This window comes from Sturnira hondurensis, unplaced genomic scaffold (genome assembly GCF_014824575.4).
Source record: "Sturnira hondurensis isolate 20B ecotype Veracruz unplaced genomic scaffold, ASM1482457v3 Scaffold0003693, whole genome shotgun sequence".
NCBI lineage: Eukaryota > Metazoa > Chordata > Mammalia > Chiroptera > Phyllostomidae > Sturnira > Sturnira hondurensis.
In genome coordinates this window covers 5,836,346-5,853,365 of record NW_028076324.1, presented here as the reverse complement: position 1 = coordinate 5,853,365, position 17,020 = coordinate 5,836,346, and the positions used below count along the sequence as shown (strand labels likewise).

The window sequence follows — 17,020 nt, the reverse complement described above, 5'->3', positions numbered from 1 at the left end:
TTAGGAGGGCTAGCAGTTTCTCCTTTATTCTTGAGAGATACTTTTGCCGGATTTAGAATTTTAGTTGACAGGTGTTCATTCTGTCGTCCGCCGCCTTCTGACCTCCCTGGTTTCTGGTATCAGCCGTCAGTCGTACTGAGGATCCCTTGTGTGTGGCTGGTCCCTTCTCTGTGGCTGCTTCCAAGAGTCTCTGTCTTTGGCTTTCAGCAGTCCGACTCGGCGCGCCTCATTGTGGATTTCTTTTGAGTTTATACTTTTTGTAACTTGTTGAGTTTCTTGGAAATGTAGAGTGATGTCTGTCATTAAATTTGGGAGGGTTTGGTTGTTTGTTAAATACTTTTTTCTACCTTTTATCTCTCTCGTCTCCCTCTGAGACCCCTCAGATGTGTGTGTTGGTACACTTGGTGGCATCCTGCTGGTCCCTTAGGTTCTGTTCATTTTTCATCACTTCTTATTTCTTTCTGCTCCTTTGACTAGATAAGTTCGATTGCATTACCTTTAAGTTCACTGATTTTCTACTTGCTCAAATCTATCGTGAACGCCTTTAATAATTTTTTTTTATTTTAGCTGTTGTACTTTGCAGCTCTAGTATTTCTATTTGGCTTCTTTTTATAATGTATATCCCTTTATTGATGTTCCTTTGTTGTTCATGTAGTGTTGTGATACCTCCTGTAGTTATTTTTTAATTAAAATATATTTGACATACTGTGTAACTTTAAGGTGTATAACGTGTTGATTTGTACATTTATATATTGCAGTATGTTGGGTTGGCCAAAAAGTTCATTTAGTTTTTTCCATAAAAGAAAGACGGATTTTATTTTCACCAATGACTTAATTGACTTGGATATTTTGAGTATGTTGGCTCCCTCCCACTTAGTGTAACATCGATGGTTCTCAGATCACTATCGACTCCAGCCGGTCTGCCCACCCGTGGAGCACCGTCCAGTGAGAACTCTCCAGCACAGAACTTCGTAAACCACTTTTGACACGTTCCATTAGTCACAGCACCCTTTCCATACACTGCACAACTTTTTTTTGTGTTTCAGTTGTGTTTTTATCTCTCTTGAAATAATAAAGCATAATATGCATAAAATGTTGCTTAATGTTTATTTTCTTCCATCTTCAATATTAAAATGTCTACACAAAAATTAACCAATTTTAATGTTTTTTTAAATGCACCTGATAATGACCTCTGTCACGATACAATCTAACAAAATTTTGTCGAATTAAGTTAAAGACAACTAAGTGCTACTAGAGCCATCTTATGGGGGGAAAAAAACCAAAGTGTTTGGCCAACCCAATAATTGCCCTTGTGATGTTACTAGTACCTCTAACACATCACATAATTTTCTTTTTGTGTGTACGTGTGGTGGGAATAATTAAGTTCTAGTCTCTTAACAGTTTTGATGACTTTAATACGATATTGTTGTCTGTAATCTCTATACTGTGCATAAGATCCTCAGGACTGCCCAAGTTGCCCCTTTGTGCCCTTAAACGATCTCTCTCCCCTTCCTGTGCCAGCCCCTGATAACCGCCATTCTAGTCTGTTTCCACAAGTTTGGCTCTTTCAGATTCCACATACAAGTGAGATCAAACAGTATTTGTCTTTCTGTGACTTACATCACTTAGCATAATGTCCTCAGGGTCCATCCATGTTGTCACAAATGGCAGGGTTTTCTTCTTTTTTACAGCTGAGCAATATTCCATTGTAGTCATATGCCACCGTTTCTTATCCATCCTTTGACGAGACACTTAGGTTGTTTCTGTATCTTTGCTATTCTGAGTAATGCTGCAGCAGACAAGGGGTATTGCTTCGGTACCCTGTATTCGTTTCCTTTGGATGTATGTGTGGAGGAGTAATTGCTATCTCGAATGGTAGTTTTGTTCCTAATTTTCTGAGGAACATCCATACCATTTTCCATAGTGGCTCCACCGAGTTACGCTCCCACCAGCAGTGCACGAGGTTTCTTTTCCTCACATCCTCACCAGTGCTTATCTCGTCTTCATCACAGTGGCCATTCTAACAGGTGTGAGGTGATACCTCCCTGTGCTTCTGATTTGCATTTAAGCTCTTTTACATCCAGTTCCTCTGCTCATATTTTAATCTGATTTTTTTTGTTATTGAGTTGTGTGAGTTCTTTATATATTTTTAAATGTATTAAATTTATTGGGGTGACTTTGGTTGATTAGATCATATAGGTTTCGAGTATACATTCCTATGATCCACGATCTGTATATTGCATCTGTACATTCCGTATTTTGTTAGTAACCCCTTAACCATTTTGTGGTTTGCAAATACTTCCTCCCATCTTCTAGGTTGCCTTTATACCTTGTTATTTTTTTGCTGTACAGAAGCTTTTTAGTTTGATGTAGTTGCACTTGTTGATTTTCACATTTGTTGGGTTTCCTTAGTTCTTTGTTCAGTTTCCTTTAGCTCTTGAGCATATTTCATACAGTTGACTTTGCCTGTTCATCCCAGTGTCTAAGCTTCCTCAAGAATAGTTTCTCTCCATTTCTTTATTTTCTGTGAAGGAGTCTTATTTTCCTGTTATCTGTATGCTTTGTTTTGTTTTGTTTTCTGAGAACTGCACATTTGAGTATTATAAAGGTCACAATTCTCCCCCTCCTCGGGGATTACTCCTGAGGACTGTAGTCATCCCAACAGAGCGTATTCTTTGTTGCGTGTGGCCCCTGAGGTTTCTGTTCCGTTATCTCTATCATCAGCCTGTGACCTGACAGGGATTTCCTTAAATGATATCCTTTATTATTATTTCCTTAATAATACCCTTAAGTGTCTGGATCTTTAAAGGAGAAGTAGGAAGGGATGATGTCTTTTCCAGGCTTAAACTAGACACTCTGGGGAAAGCCAGCACAGCAGGGAAGGGGGTGGTGAGGGAACAGAACAAAAGCAAGCAAGCATCTGCACAGGCCCAAAGATTTGGGGGGCTGCAGCCAGCCACTCCTGGAAAGAGGGGTAGCTGGCTCTCACCCACTGCTGTCTCACCAAAGATCAGGCACTTGCCCCTGGTTGCTGGGAGAGTTCCATCAGTCCTGGTGTCCCAGAGTAGTTGGTTCTTCCGAGCTTCAGGGTGGCTTCTGTGGAGGGATGGTCTCTGGAACTACCTGTGCCCCCATTTTCCCTCTTAAAGTCTGTTTTTTTAAAAAGACCACAGATAGAAGGGGTCCCTCTTTAGATGGCACACTGAGGGTTTGGCACATGAGCAAAGTGGTGACAATGGTCTGTGGCAGCAAACTTCCCACACCGGTGGGAACAGAGCCTCCCGGCTCTGAATGAGGTGAGTGTGGGCCCTCCTCCAGCAGACGGCCTCCGAGGGAAGGACCTAAGAACTAGGGGCCCAACCCATCAGCATCACCACATGCACACAGCAAGTTATCCCAGCAGCTTCTGTTTAGACTCTCCGTACTTGCTCTGTAAGTTACCTGCTTTTATTCTTGGTTCATTTTCACTTTGTCATCATAGTACACTACCTCAGAATGGATAGAGGAACCCTTAGGCCACTGGGTAGCGGGTTGCTCCTTGTATCTCTCCTGAGATGGTCTCTATGTCTTCCAAAGTGATGGAGAATAATGTGCTGATGTGTTGTAATAGAGTCTTGCAATAACCAGCTACTTTGAAGAGCTGACATTATATACGGGTAACCTTGTAAGTTTTTTTAATAGCTCAAGATAAAATTATTTCAGGCACTTAGGGTCATTGAGTTAATTGGTTCATTTTTAAATGTGCATAATAAAAGCCTTTGCCCAACTCTCATATCAGTGTGCATTGTCAAAGAGTGAAAAATTGTCGTCATACTAAGAGATCAATGAGATGTATAGTCTCACTTCAGTAGCAAATGAATTAAACTAATGAATACATTTGCCTTGAATTAATGCTGGTAGGCATATATCAAGCACTCAATAAATAGCTGATTAACTGAAACCTGAAGTATTAAAACACAGTTTCTTTTACTTGTTTTTATTTTACTGATTTTTTTTATTAAGTAATCATGAATCATCTCAATTGTGCATCTAATCAGAAAAGTCAGATCTAATTTCAAAGGGTAGAATTAGCAAATTTTCTTTCTCTTTTGAGGTTTAGCTTTAGGAATATGATGTGGGCTCATTTTTAATAACACATAACTAGCTATGAGGGGCAACTTAATATCCTAACAACAGTAATATCTAAGAATAGGAATATATATACACCCCTATGTTCATTGAAGCATTATTTATAATAGCCAAGGTTTTTAAGCAGCCCAAGTGCATGACAGTAGATGAGTGGATAAAAAAGTATGGTACAGTCACATGATGGAATACTACTTGGCTGTGAAAAAGGAAAATCTTACCTTTTGCAGCAGCTTGAATGGACCTGGAGATTATTATGCTTAGTGAAACAAGCCAGTCAGAGAAAGAGAAATACCATGTGATTTCACTTATATGTGGAATCTAATGAACGAAATAAATAAAATTGAAACAGATTCATAGACACAGGGAACAGACTGACATCTGTTAGAGGGAAGAGGGTTTTGGGGTGTCGGTGGAAAAGCTGAAGGGATTAAGGGGGGGAAACTCAGAGAGAGAAAGGGGATAAATGATGATGGGAGGAGACTTGACTTTGGCGAACACACACTACCGTCCACAGATGATGTGCTATAGAGTTGCACATCTCAAACCTACATAACTTTATTAACCAGTGTCATCTCAATAAAATCAATAAATTCTTTAAAAAATTTTTAAAATAACAGGAATGTGCCTCTAGATTTCAGTTCATTTTCCTGCTTCAGACTTGAAAATGTCTAATTTATAAGCCCAGAATTTTCTTTTCCTTGAAGAATTCTAGGAGATAAAACTTTAATATCTAGGCTTCTAGTACACACTCAATAAATACTTAATCAAATAAATTTTTTCAGTGTTTTTTTCTATATTAAAACACATTAGTAATGTTACACTCTTTCTCTTTGTGGAGCTGAAACCACTGAACCCAGCTTTGTCTGAATTTCCATGTGCGTGGAGAATTGTCCCCCCATTTGTACCGGCATTTGCAGAGTTAGAATTACTTAAATCTTTTCTCTTTTTCATTTTCAAAAGTTGACAATAAACTGTAACAAATAGATAGGAAAGTTCATCAGAAGTTAAAGAAGGTCAAGAACGTAATCAGCCCCCCCTGGGAAGTGCCCCGTGTTGGCTCCTCCCAGTCATGGTCCCCTCCCCCCCTCCTAGCCCCACCCCTCGGAGCCTAATGGTTTTGGTGTTTCCTTCCATGTTTTTCTTTATATTTTACTACCTAATAATGATTCCCTTAGGTGAATAGTTTTGTTGGGATCCTTTTTAGAGTATTTTTTTGTTACTGTTCTGGCTACTTTTGTGCAACATTGTGAGGATCACATTGTGTGTGGCTACGCTCACTCATTTCACTGATAAGTGGGGTTCTACTGTGCACATAACTCACAGTTGATATGTTTCACTCTTGCTGGATATTTGGGTAGCTTCCGGTTTGGACTTGGGATTATTCTTGTGTACATGTCTTGGGACCCATGAACACACACTCCGGAACATGTAGCCTGGCGTTGCCGGGCTGTAGGGAGAATGAATGTTCAGCTGTGACCGTCTGCAAAGCACTTGTCTGAAGTACTCTCAGTTCTCACTCCCACCAGGACTGGGTCAGATGTTCAGTTCAATGTGGTGAGTGTGTAGTGGGTTTTCTTTGTAGTTTTAGTTTATGTTCCCTGATGACTAATGAAGTTGGCTGTCTTTTCATGTGTTTATTGACCATTTAGCTATTCTCATTTCTGAAGTTTCTGTGTGTGATATATTTTCAAAAGTCAACAAGACATTATTACTGTTGTTATGTAGAGTCAGTATTCATCTAGATTTATACTGGTGTACTTACCACTTTCTTTGCTCATCAGTTTTTGCAGCCTCTCTAAGGTGGTTCATTTTCACTTACGTGTATATGATTCTCTGATGATATTAAGTGATCCTGAATAGTAGATCTGTTTTACTACTGATGGGTATTTGTGTAATTTGTAAGGATTGTTTTCTTTGTGCCTAGAGAATTTATTTTAGTAATAATCTGCTGGTATTGGTTGTCTGCAGTGTCCTCATTTTCCTTCATTCTTGACGGAGGTTTCCACGGAGTGAAGAGCTCCGAGTTTGTCTGCACTTTCAGCACCTTCTTTTCTGGGAGCTTAAATGTTCCTGATTTGTCTGCTCCTCCTGTAGGGTCTAGTTCCCATCATTTTTCCATCTTTATTGCCTTTTCCCTCAAAACTTCACATTGTCTTGATCTTCTTTTTAACAAGGATGGCCACAAGTTACCCAGTTGTTACTGAAAAGCTCTCCCCACCCCCAGTTGTTCTCAGTCTGTAAAACCGTGTCTGTTGACAAAGTGTCTCACTGCCTGCCTGTGCCATCAGCCCCGTCGGTGGGCCTTGCTCTTCTGTTTCTCAGGAACCCTCTCAGTGAGGTGGAGTAAGGTCATCGAGTTTGTCCCATCTAGTGGTGCGTCCAACGGAGGGCACTGAAAAACTGGTGCCGTGTATGGGAGGTGCAGTGATCTGGGTAAGTCGGGTGTCCTCTCTGTGCTGTAAAGAAAGGCACGTGCGTTATGGAGCAGGCTCGGTGTTTCAGGCCAGCGTGGAGGAAGCGGTGTCCGCACTGCCGTCACACGGGCGCTCGTCGGAAGTGGGCAGGCCGCTGCTGAGCTCCAGTGCTGTGTGAACTTGAGCGACGCCCCTTCCTGAAACGCAGGTTTCTCCTGGGGTGATCATTCCAGCCGTGCTGGTTTTAAATTCAGTTGGGACATGTCGAGCACCTGGCTTACAGTGCCTTACAGTGAGTGTCTAAGTACTGAAAAGGTGTGTTTCTCCTCTGGCTTTACAGTGTACTTCAGTATGAACAACTGTAAGGTTGTTGCTCCATTTGTTTGGTTTTAAATGGAGTTAGAATCACAAGCAAGTTTGGGTTTTGGCTCCTTTCCTGCTCCTGCCTTTCTGTTAAAGGGAAAATGCATGAACTTTCAGTGTTCTGAGCCTCTACCCTGTCGGTTATCCCCTTAGAGCGGAAGGGCTGGCAGCGACGTGGAGAGGCTCGGAGTTGCTGTGCAGCCAGTTCGGGCGCCACATAGCTGGCTTGTGCCTTTTGCCTGCTTCTCCCTCTGTGTTCTAATCAGCAGAATTTAAGTAAATAGCCAGGTTTGTTCCATTTTCATCTTTGGTTAATCTCCATAAGAGGCAGTTGGCATGTGCATTTTGTGTGGTTGCCTTTCTTCCTCAATATTTAGAATAAACAAAACTGTGTCTTAAGCTAAATGGTATACATCTTTCAAAGAGCGGGAGCAGGCCCTGGCTGGGTGGTGGCACAGTTGGTTGGAGGGTCAACCCACGCACCAAAGGGCTGTGAGTTCGATCCCTGGTCAGGGTGCCTACAGAGATAACCCATCGATGTTTCTCTCTGCACTTCCCCCCCTTCCCCTTTCTCTAAAATCAGTGAAGATATCCTCAGGTGAGGATTTAAAAAGAGAGATGAGGACAGAGGCAGGGGGAGCAGGATCAGAAAGCATAGAGATCTTTTTTCCCCACAGCTAAGGGCTTGAGGCTTGAAGGCGTTTGGTACAGAAGAGGGATTAGAGAAAGGACGGGCCCCTGTTTGCAAGTTCCCGGGAGGCCAGCCGTGGCAGCCGCCTCAGAAAGGAGGTGTTTCCTGGGCTCTCTGCCGCCCTCCCCGCCAGCTGAGCAGACAGTGTCCTTCCATTCAGTTAACACTCTGCCCAGGGGCTGCATTCTGTCTAAGGTATCTGCAGCTGTGATGGCACCTGTCATTTTAGTATCTAAAGTTGTGCATTCACAGAAAAGTTTATTTTCTTCTCCCAAAAAGATATGTTTGTCCTGAGGTGGAGGCCAGGAAGGTAAATACCTGTGTCCAACACTGGTCACTAAAGCCAAATCTCAGAATTTCACTCTGAGCACATTTCCAGGCATTCTTTTTCACCTTATCTCATTTTATCATCAGCACAGCTGGTGAAGTGGCGAAGATAATAGTACTTATCTTGTCTCTAAGGACAGAAATAAGGCCCCCAGATACAGGTAAATTCTAGTGAGTTAAGTCACTTGGGGGATAAAATAAAGCAAATGTTGGGACTGTGCCCTCCTCTCCCCCTCCAGTCCCCAGGGCTCCAGCGACTGCTGGCTCTGCTGCTGGAGCCCTGGGGATCGTCACACAGGCGTGGATAAGTTCGCTCCTGCTCACTCCCCAGCCCGGGGATTAGCAGAACCACACTCAGGCCATCAGGTGGGGGACTGAGTAACTCTCCTCAAGGGCGGGAGTGGCATTACGCTGAGGCTCATGAGACAGCCTGCCTACGTCAGTGCAGGAGGTTGGCTGACGTCAGCCATGAAATGTAATTGCTTTTTCTTGGCTGGCAAACAAAAGGAAAGTTACTGTGACAAGGGCTGTCTGGGAGCCCTCCTAAGCATGGAGAGAGATTCGGTATGGTCTTCCTCCAGCCCGGGTGCTGGTGTGATCCTTTCCAAGCTGGCTAACATACTAATACCTTGGCCAGAAATGGCGGGGGAAATTTTTTTTTTCAAGGAGCAAGAGGCACAAAGAAAGCAAATGGGGATTTTTAAGTAAAAAGAGGTTGGAGTTCAGACTGGCTAGAGGTCAAACTTCTTTCCTCAGAATACTTAGAGCTTCCCGGAGGGTCCAGAAAGAGCCTTCCCATCATAGCACTACAGCGTGCCATCGGAAAGAGCAAGGACGCGAGCTCCAACGTCATGCCTTCCCCTCACCAGGGGACACCTGAGTGCCTCCTCACCAGGTGCTGGTGCCCGGGCCCACCCAGTGGAGAGCCCAGGGCACCTGGCTGCTCGGCTGGGGTCATCACTGAGGAATGCTGAGGAGTGAAGATGTTCTTTTAGCCGGCAAGCAGAGCAAGTCAGGGCTCTGCTGGTCCCTGAACTTTGTGGTTACCCAACAGCTGTCTAGTCCTGCGTCAGACCCAGGGACTGTGTCTCTCTCACTGCTGCTGCTGACGGTGGGCAGATGTAGGCTGTGCCATGTTTTAAGAAGTATTGTTGACCCTTGAGCAGCGTGGGTCAGGGGTGGGTGTTAGGGGTGCTGACCACCTGCACGTTCAAAAATCCACATGTAACCAAGTCAGCCTTTCACATTTGCACATCCCAACTATGGTTGACCCTTGAACAACACGGGTTTCAATTGTGCAGGTCCACTTGTACAAGGGGAAACCTAACTGTTCAGGAGTCAACTGTTTGTTTGCTTTTTTAAGAAAAATTACCCTGGCTGGTGTGGCTCAGTGGATTGATTACCAGCCTACAAACCAAAGGGTTGCTGGTTCAATTCCCAGTCAGGGCACATGCCTGGGTTGCAGGCCAGGTCTCCAGTTGGGGGCATGTGAAAGGCAACCAGTCGGTGTAGCTCTCATATACACATCCATCTCTTTCCCTCTCTTTCTCCCTTCCTTTTTGTCTCTCTAAAAATAAAGTCTTTAAAAGAAAAAAAAATTTAAATTACACTGGACATACAATATTAGTTTTAGGTGTATAAGTTACTAGACATTTCTACAACTTACAAAATGCTCACCCTGCTAAATCTAATAACCATCTAACAGCTTACATAGTTACTACAGTATTGCTGGCTGTATTCCTTCTGCTGTACTTTACAGTGTAACTGACAGTTTGTACTTCTTAATCCATCACCTTTTTCACCCAACGCCCCTCCCATCTGGTAGCCATCAGTTTGTTCTCTGCACCTATGAGTGTGTTTCTGGTTGGTTTGTTCATTTATTTGATTCTTCAAACTCCACATAAAAGTGAAATCGTATGGTATTTGTCTTTTTCTGTGTGCCCTGTTTCATGCAGCATGATAGTACCCTCCAGTGTCGCAGATGGCAAGCTTTCCCTCCCTTTTATGGCTGAGTAGCAGTCCATTGTGCGGATGCACCCCATCTTTATCAACCATTCTTTGTCGGGGGACACCTAGGTTACTTCCCTGTCTTGGCTATTGTAAATAATGCCGCAGTGAACATGGGGTTGCATACTTTTGGGGAATAGTGTTTTGGATTCCTTCACACAAATACCCAGAAGTGGGATTGCTGGATCGTATGGTGGTACTGTTTTTAATGGGGGGGGGGGCACCTCCATACTGATTTCCACAGCAGCCGCACCGTTTTACATTCCCACAGTGCACGAGGGTTTGCTTCTCTCCACAGCCTCTGCAACAGGTGTTGATTTATTGATGATGGCCATTCTGACAGGTGTCAGGTGGTGTCTCTTTGTGGTTTTAATTTGTATTTCCCTGGTGATTAGTGATGTTGAACACGTTTTCATATGTCTATTGGCCAGCTGTATGTCCTCTTGGGAGAAATATCTTGCGGTTCTCGGCTCATTTTTTGGTCAGTTTTGGGTTGTGGGGGCAGGGGGTTGTATTAAATTGTATGAGTTCTTTCTATATTTTGGATATTAACCTCTTATCATATGTATCGTTGGCAAATGTCTTCTATTCAGTAAGTTGTCTTTTCATTTTGATGGTTTTCTTCGCTGTGCAAAAGCTTTGTAACTTGATGTAGTCCCCTTTGTTGTTTTTTCCCTTGCCCAAGAAAACATTATCACTAAGAGCAGTGTCAAAGAATTTACTGCCTATTTTTTCCTAGGATTTTTATGGTTTTGGGTCTTAGATTTAAGTCTTTAATCCATTTTGAGTTTATTCATTTATGTGGTATAAGAAAGTGGTCCAATTTATTCTTTTGCATGTGTCTCTCTACTTTCCCTAACACTATTTATTGAGACTGTCTTTACTACGTTGTATAGTGTTACCTCATTTGTCGTAGATTAAGTGACCATATAGGCTTAGATTTATGTATGGGCTCTCTATTCTGTTCCATTGGTCTATATGTCCGTTTTTGTGCCAGCACCATGCTGTTTTAATTGCTATAGCCTTGTAGTATAGTCTGATATCAGGTAGTGTGATACCTCCAACTTTGTTCTTTTTCTAGATTGCTTTGGCTATTTGGGGTCTTTTAGGTTCACAAATCCTAAAATCTACATGGATTTTAGGATTTGTGAAAAAGTCCACTAGTATTTTTATAGGGATTAAATTGACTCTGTAGTTGCTTTGGGTATTATGGACATTTTAATTGTGTTAATTTATCTGAGCCTTTAGCAAGGCATAACCTTTTTGCTGGTGGGGGGTCTTGCCTCAGTGTCGATGAAAATGTGATCTCTGAAGTGCAATAGAGTGAAGCAGTAAAGCAAAGCACGATAAATGTGGTATGCCTGTGCAATAAATCTGCAAGCATTAATTGAGTGTTACATGCCAGACATTGTACTAAGCCCTAATGATAGACATTATTGGCTCCAAAGAACTTACATTCTAAGAGGGGATGCAGACATACAAGTAAAATAAAGCACGGTGTGATCACCAAAACAATAGAACAGCCAGCACTGAGAGGGGGGCGGTTATGAGTCCCAGTTTCTTTGTGGATAGGTGAAGTCTGTGCAGAGATGTCTTGGAGGGTGGGGGATGTGGGGTCCTAGTTGATGAATGGGGGTGCACTCAGGAGGGGAGCTGCTGACGGGCAGCAGGAGAGCCAGCCTGGCGAGTTGGGGAAATTGTGCCTGGTCGGGTGATCCTGGGCTGTAGGTAGCAGGGTGTTTTGTGGCAGGAACTGAAGCAGGAGTAAACCAGACTGGGCATGAAAGACTGTGTAGCAGGCCGAGGAATGTGGGCTCTTGGGACACACCGTTAGCAGTTTAAGTGGGAGGGCAACGTGGTCAGTTTACCACTCTGAATTGCGGTTTTAAGTGGTGGCTTGATCTCATATATTTGTCACTTGCTGTTCTCCTGCTTACACATCAGTTACAGTATTTCTAGTAAGTAACGGAAAACTCAAAATGGCTTAAACTCAACATAGAAGAACCTTGAAGAGGCCAAGCAAAACAAACCAGTCACAGAAGGACAAATACTGTTTAAGGTTACTTGAGAGAGGTCCCCAGAGGAACCAAATCCATAGGGACAGAAAGTACAACGTGGCTGCCAGCGACGGGGGAAGGAGGACTGGGGTGTGTGGTTTCTGTTGTCCGGATGAAGAGTTCCGAGACGGGTGGTGGTGAGGGTTGTGCAACAATGTGAATGTACTTCATGCCCCTAAACTGTGTGCTTGAAAATGGTGAAAATTGTAAATTTTATCTATTTTACCATAGCACAAAAATTTCCAAAACAAAATGGCTTAAACCAAATGGAAAATGTATTATTTCATAACAGCTTCAGAGGCATCGACAGCGTCAGGTTGAGTGCGTGGTGTCGGCGGTGTTCACAAGGGACCCGGGTTGTCTTCTGCCTACTCTGCCACCCTCCACACAAACGCTTCGTCCCTGGCCAGCTCCCCTTCCAAGACATCTGCCCCAGCAGAAACTACGTTCCAAGATGATACCCATGTAAAGAGACTATCACCCCCATGTCTCTTAAGACCAAGAAAGGCTGTCAAAGCCACATGTCACTCAGCATCTGCATGTGGACATCTAACAGCCATTTCATCAGCAGCATGGCCGAAACTGAGCTCCTGGTGTCCCCTCCATCCCTTCCTCTCACTGACTTCCCAGTCTCCGTAAATGGCCAGTCCTTTTTCTCAGAACCCTTCCTTGACTCGTGTCAAAACCCTGTGTCACCTGTACCCCTCTCTTTATGTCACACCATGTGTACAGCAACAGGTTCTTTTAACTCTGCCTTAAAAATGTTTCCAGACTCCACCCACTTTTCACCACCATGACTTTGCTTTGTAGCATCACCGTATCTTCCTAGATTATCCCAGTAGCTGCTTACCTGGTCTCCCTGTTTCTGCCCTTGATCACTTACTTGTCCATTGAAAAAATAATCTGAGTTCTTGAATATGTGCCAGGCATTTCTCCGGGCACTAGGAACTCTGCAGTGAATACAACACACAAAAACCCTGACTCCCTGGAGCTTCCACTCTGTTCTCAGAGCACCAGTCACACTGATCTCTTTCAAACACAAGTCAGTCACGTCTCTCCTTTGATCAGAATCCTGAGGTTCACCTGCCTGTGCTAATAGTCTCTGCATGTAACTGAAGATGAGGGAGTCAGGTTTTCACACTGAGGTACCTGTGTCTCAGCTGAATGCTGTCATGCCACACAGTTCAGTTTGAATGTGCGTTTTTAAAGTGGGAGAAAAGGAGGTAGAGAAATAGTTTCTAGCAAGTAGGATCCTAGAAGGATGAAGCGCCGCATTGAATGACTCCAGAGGCACCTGTGTGGTGTAGTGATCATTCTGACAGTGGTTTCTTAACCACCTGCCTGTCTTTCTGCTCCTTCTACCTTTTTTCACTGAACGTGTTGGGCAAATTGAGCTCTCAAAGCACATAGAAACATCTATTAAATGAATGTGATGTTTTTCATTGAGAGGCGTACACATAGTGAAGTACCACTGGGTTCCTTTTTGCATGTGAATGTTCCCTTCCTCAGTCCGTGTCATCTCCCCACTGTGACCAGTACTCCACCTTCTGTCGCCATAAAGCTGGTTTTGCCTGTGCCTGAACTCTGCGTTGATGGAATCTGGTTCCTTTCATGCAAAATTACATGCGAGATCACCCATGTTGTTGCAGATAGCTGTAGTTTTTCGTTGCTGCATAGTACTCCATTCTGTGAAAATAACACAGTTTATCTGTTCTACTATTGATAGATATTTAGGTTATTTCCTGTTTAAGATTTTATGAATAACAAGTCATTTGTAAGAATGGATGTAAGAGTTCACTTCTCTTTTCACTTGGGAGTGTAATTGGTGGGTCGCAGGATATGCTTAACAGTTACAGAACTTTAGGATATAGTACAAACAATGAAGTGTGCCCCTTGGAGGGTTTTGAGATGTCTTCCTGTATTCAGTGGGTCTGAGCTGCTGCCTGGCCTGTTATTCCTCATGTTTTTGTCTTCCTTCCCCTTGCTCTGTCCGAAGCCATAGTGTTGAGCAGGAGTAATGATAGGATGCAAAGACCAGGTGGTGCTGTGCAGGATGAGCATCGCAGTCCTTGGATTAAATGGGAGATTCTCCCACGATCTGTTATCACAGGATACGGTTTTCTTACCTCCATCGAAGGGAGTAGGACACAAAACGTGATGGGAAATCCTGTTCCTAAAGAGCAAATGTTTAGGCTACAGAATTAGGCTTGAAAGAGCTAACGATGAGTTGATTTCGTGCACGGTACCGACCACTGGCAGGACAAGGTGATGCCCAAGGTAAACAGAGCTCATCCTGTGTAGAGGCAGACCAGCCATCACGGTTCGCTGTGGGGGGCGAAGCACTGGAAAGACAATCCCTGTGGTTTACACTCACCGTACATGCTCCTCTCTGCGTACTGTCACCTACCCACGCACACGTGTGGGTCTTCCACACATCAGGCAGTTCTGCAACGCCAGCTGGGTGTCCTGCAGCTTAGCTCAGTTCCGACACTATCCCCAGGGAGGTAGTGTCCGACCCCGCAGGGTAAGGGTTCAGTCCGAACAGACTGCTTCCACTTCCGATTCCCGTCGCAAATCCAGGTTGTTACCTGTGCTGCTAACCAGCGGGCTATAAACTGCAGGCTGCCACAGCCCCCTCCTCAGGTTCGGTTCACTCGCTAGAGGGAACAACATGAGCAAAGACCTGGAAACTAGAAAAAGAGCCAGACACACACAGGAACTTAAATTAAAAATTTACCAAGCCCGAAGCATAGTGTTTAAGGGGAGATCATAGCAAAAGATGAAGTTGGGACTGTTATCGGAAACCGGGTCGTGAGGAGCTTTGCAATAGTAACCATAGCAGCCAGTGTTTCTGTGGACCCGGCCTCTCCGGACTCTGGACCAGTCACACTTCGTGGACCACCCCATTTAGTACTTAGCATCCTTAAACATGGGTACCTATTACAGGTGATGGAATGGGGCTCGGGGAGATTGACTGATGGGCCCACGCCACAGACCTGTAAAGCGGCAGGTGCGGGCCTCATCCCACTGACTGAACACCCGTTCTTTTAACCGCTCCAGTCGGTCCTGCCGTGTGTGCCGTGCTTTGTCCCCCCGTGAGTGCAGCTGCTTCTGTGTGGTTGTGTCGTATTTTGGATGGCCTTAAGTCAGCTAATGTCCCTTAAATGTTTGCAAACACAAAACTGGTAAAAACTCTGGGTACATACGTTGCCCATGTATCGAATAAATGTACCAAATAAAACTGTTACAATTAAGTAGCATTAATTCAATGGGACTGACGACACGTTGCTGAAATTGCTGCTCATGAGCAGCGAGTGTGGCGGTGAGCATAGGGACAGCATACCTTCACTCCTGGCGGCTCCATGGAGCAGCGTTTGCCCGAGCCTCCTGGAGTGCTGAGGGGCTTCATCGGAGTGAAGGCATCTTGTGGTTCAGTCCCGTGGAAGGAGCCCCGCCAACAGGATTGTACATGCACAGGCTCTGAAATAGTTTCTATACATTAATGCATCCTGAACTCAAAATGATAGAAGTGGTCCATACGTATTAAAATGAGATTCGGTCTGAGATGTAGTTTGGTCTGTTGGGAATGAGAGTGGGGATGAGCGTGGCTATGAGGGGAGTGTTTGCTGGATTTTTGAGGGCTGCTATAGTTGTGCTTAGGAGAGATTCTTTTCTTACTTTTGTATTTTTGCTTCTTCACAGGGGTTGGCACCAGGAATTATTACAGAAAGATCGGCTACAGATTACAAGGCCCGTACATGGTAAAGACACTAAAATAATGGCCACAACAGCCCACCCTGATGCAGCGTCTCTGGCGGGAGAGAGTCCAGATGTCTTGACTACTCGACAGAGAGGCTGCGCAAAGCAGCTAGTCCTACCCTGTCCCCTTGGCAAGAAGTTGCGCCCTCACCCTGCACCTGTGGAGACTGGAAACTGCTTTCCAGGCAGGACCTGCATCCAGGGTCCAAGCACGATGTGCCACCCTCTGCGCTTTCTCAAGGAGTCACTTCGGTTTTCAGAGCTTAAGTCATGTATCTAGTTTCTGAATTCTGCGTGAGGCCAGCAAGTGACTTACTCAAGCACACTGACAAGCAAATGAATCAACTCATCTGGATGCCATAATTACTGAAATAAACTAGGGGTGTTGTTGGAGGAGCAAAGTTAGGAGTAAGTTACTTGTATGGTGTAGGGACAAAAAATCAGGGTGAGCATGTGAAAACTGACAGAATCTGACCTCTGGACCTGAACTACACACCAAGCATTCCAGCACAAGAAGAACGTGAGCTTTTGTGTTAATGCAGAGTATTCTGGTTTCTGTGCTGACATCTGTGGTGATCATGTGATGGGAGGGAGAATTTGAGGTACGTCTTCCCATCTTGAAAGGCGCTGTTTTCATCTACAGAAATCTACAAATTTTCACGTTTCCACCTACCATCCGCAGTGGGCCGTCGCGAACATCCCGAATTCCACAGTTTCTCGCCTGTACTCCCTCCTGTTGACTGCCACAGAGTCGTGTGGACACTTCCACCCGGAGAAACGCTGGGCCTCCCTTCTGTCTGTCCCCAGCAGGCGGAGTCTGACTTGCTGTGACTTAGGGAGTGTGGCCCTAAGTCAAGATTTCCTCCCCACAGGAGCTGTTCCCTGTGTTTTAATTCTTTAGGATGAATTTAGGATGAATCTGACTGGTGTGGGTGACTCAGTTGGCTGGGCGTTGCCCCACGAAGCAAAAGGTCGCCAGTTTATTTCCTGTTCAGGGCACAGGCCTGGGTTGGGGGTTCAGTCCCAGGTCAGGGCATGTATGAGAGGCAACTGATCGCTGTTTCTCGCCCTTTCTCCCTCCCTTCCCCTCTCTCTCAAAATAGATAAATAAATCTTTTTTAAAATGATGAATTTTGGTTTTAAATGGAGAAACATTCAATTCATACATGAAACAAAAAAATGCAACGCGGGCCCAAATCTGAAAATAGGAAAAGGATTGGCTTACAGACCCGTCTCTTTGTAAATTCCGGGTCATCTACTAAGAAGACTTGGCC

At 44.4% G+C, this 17,020-nt stretch overlaps 1 protein-coding gene across 1 annotated transcript in view; it reads left to right on the top strand.

Annotated features, from left to right (window-relative positions):
* Positions 1-16,702, top strand: part of ELP3 (elongator acetyltransferase complex subunit 3) — a 90,838-nt gene extending 74,136 nt beyond the window's left edge. The window contains exon 15 of the mRNA XM_037042220.1: positions 15,690-16,702. Within this exon, the coding sequence (XP_036898115.1) occupies positions 15,690-15,766 (77 nt within the window). The 3' untranslated portion in view covers positions 15,767-16,702. The remainder of the gene's footprint in view (positions 1-15,689) is intronic.
* The last annotated feature ends 318 nt before the right edge of the window (positions 16,703-17,020 follow it).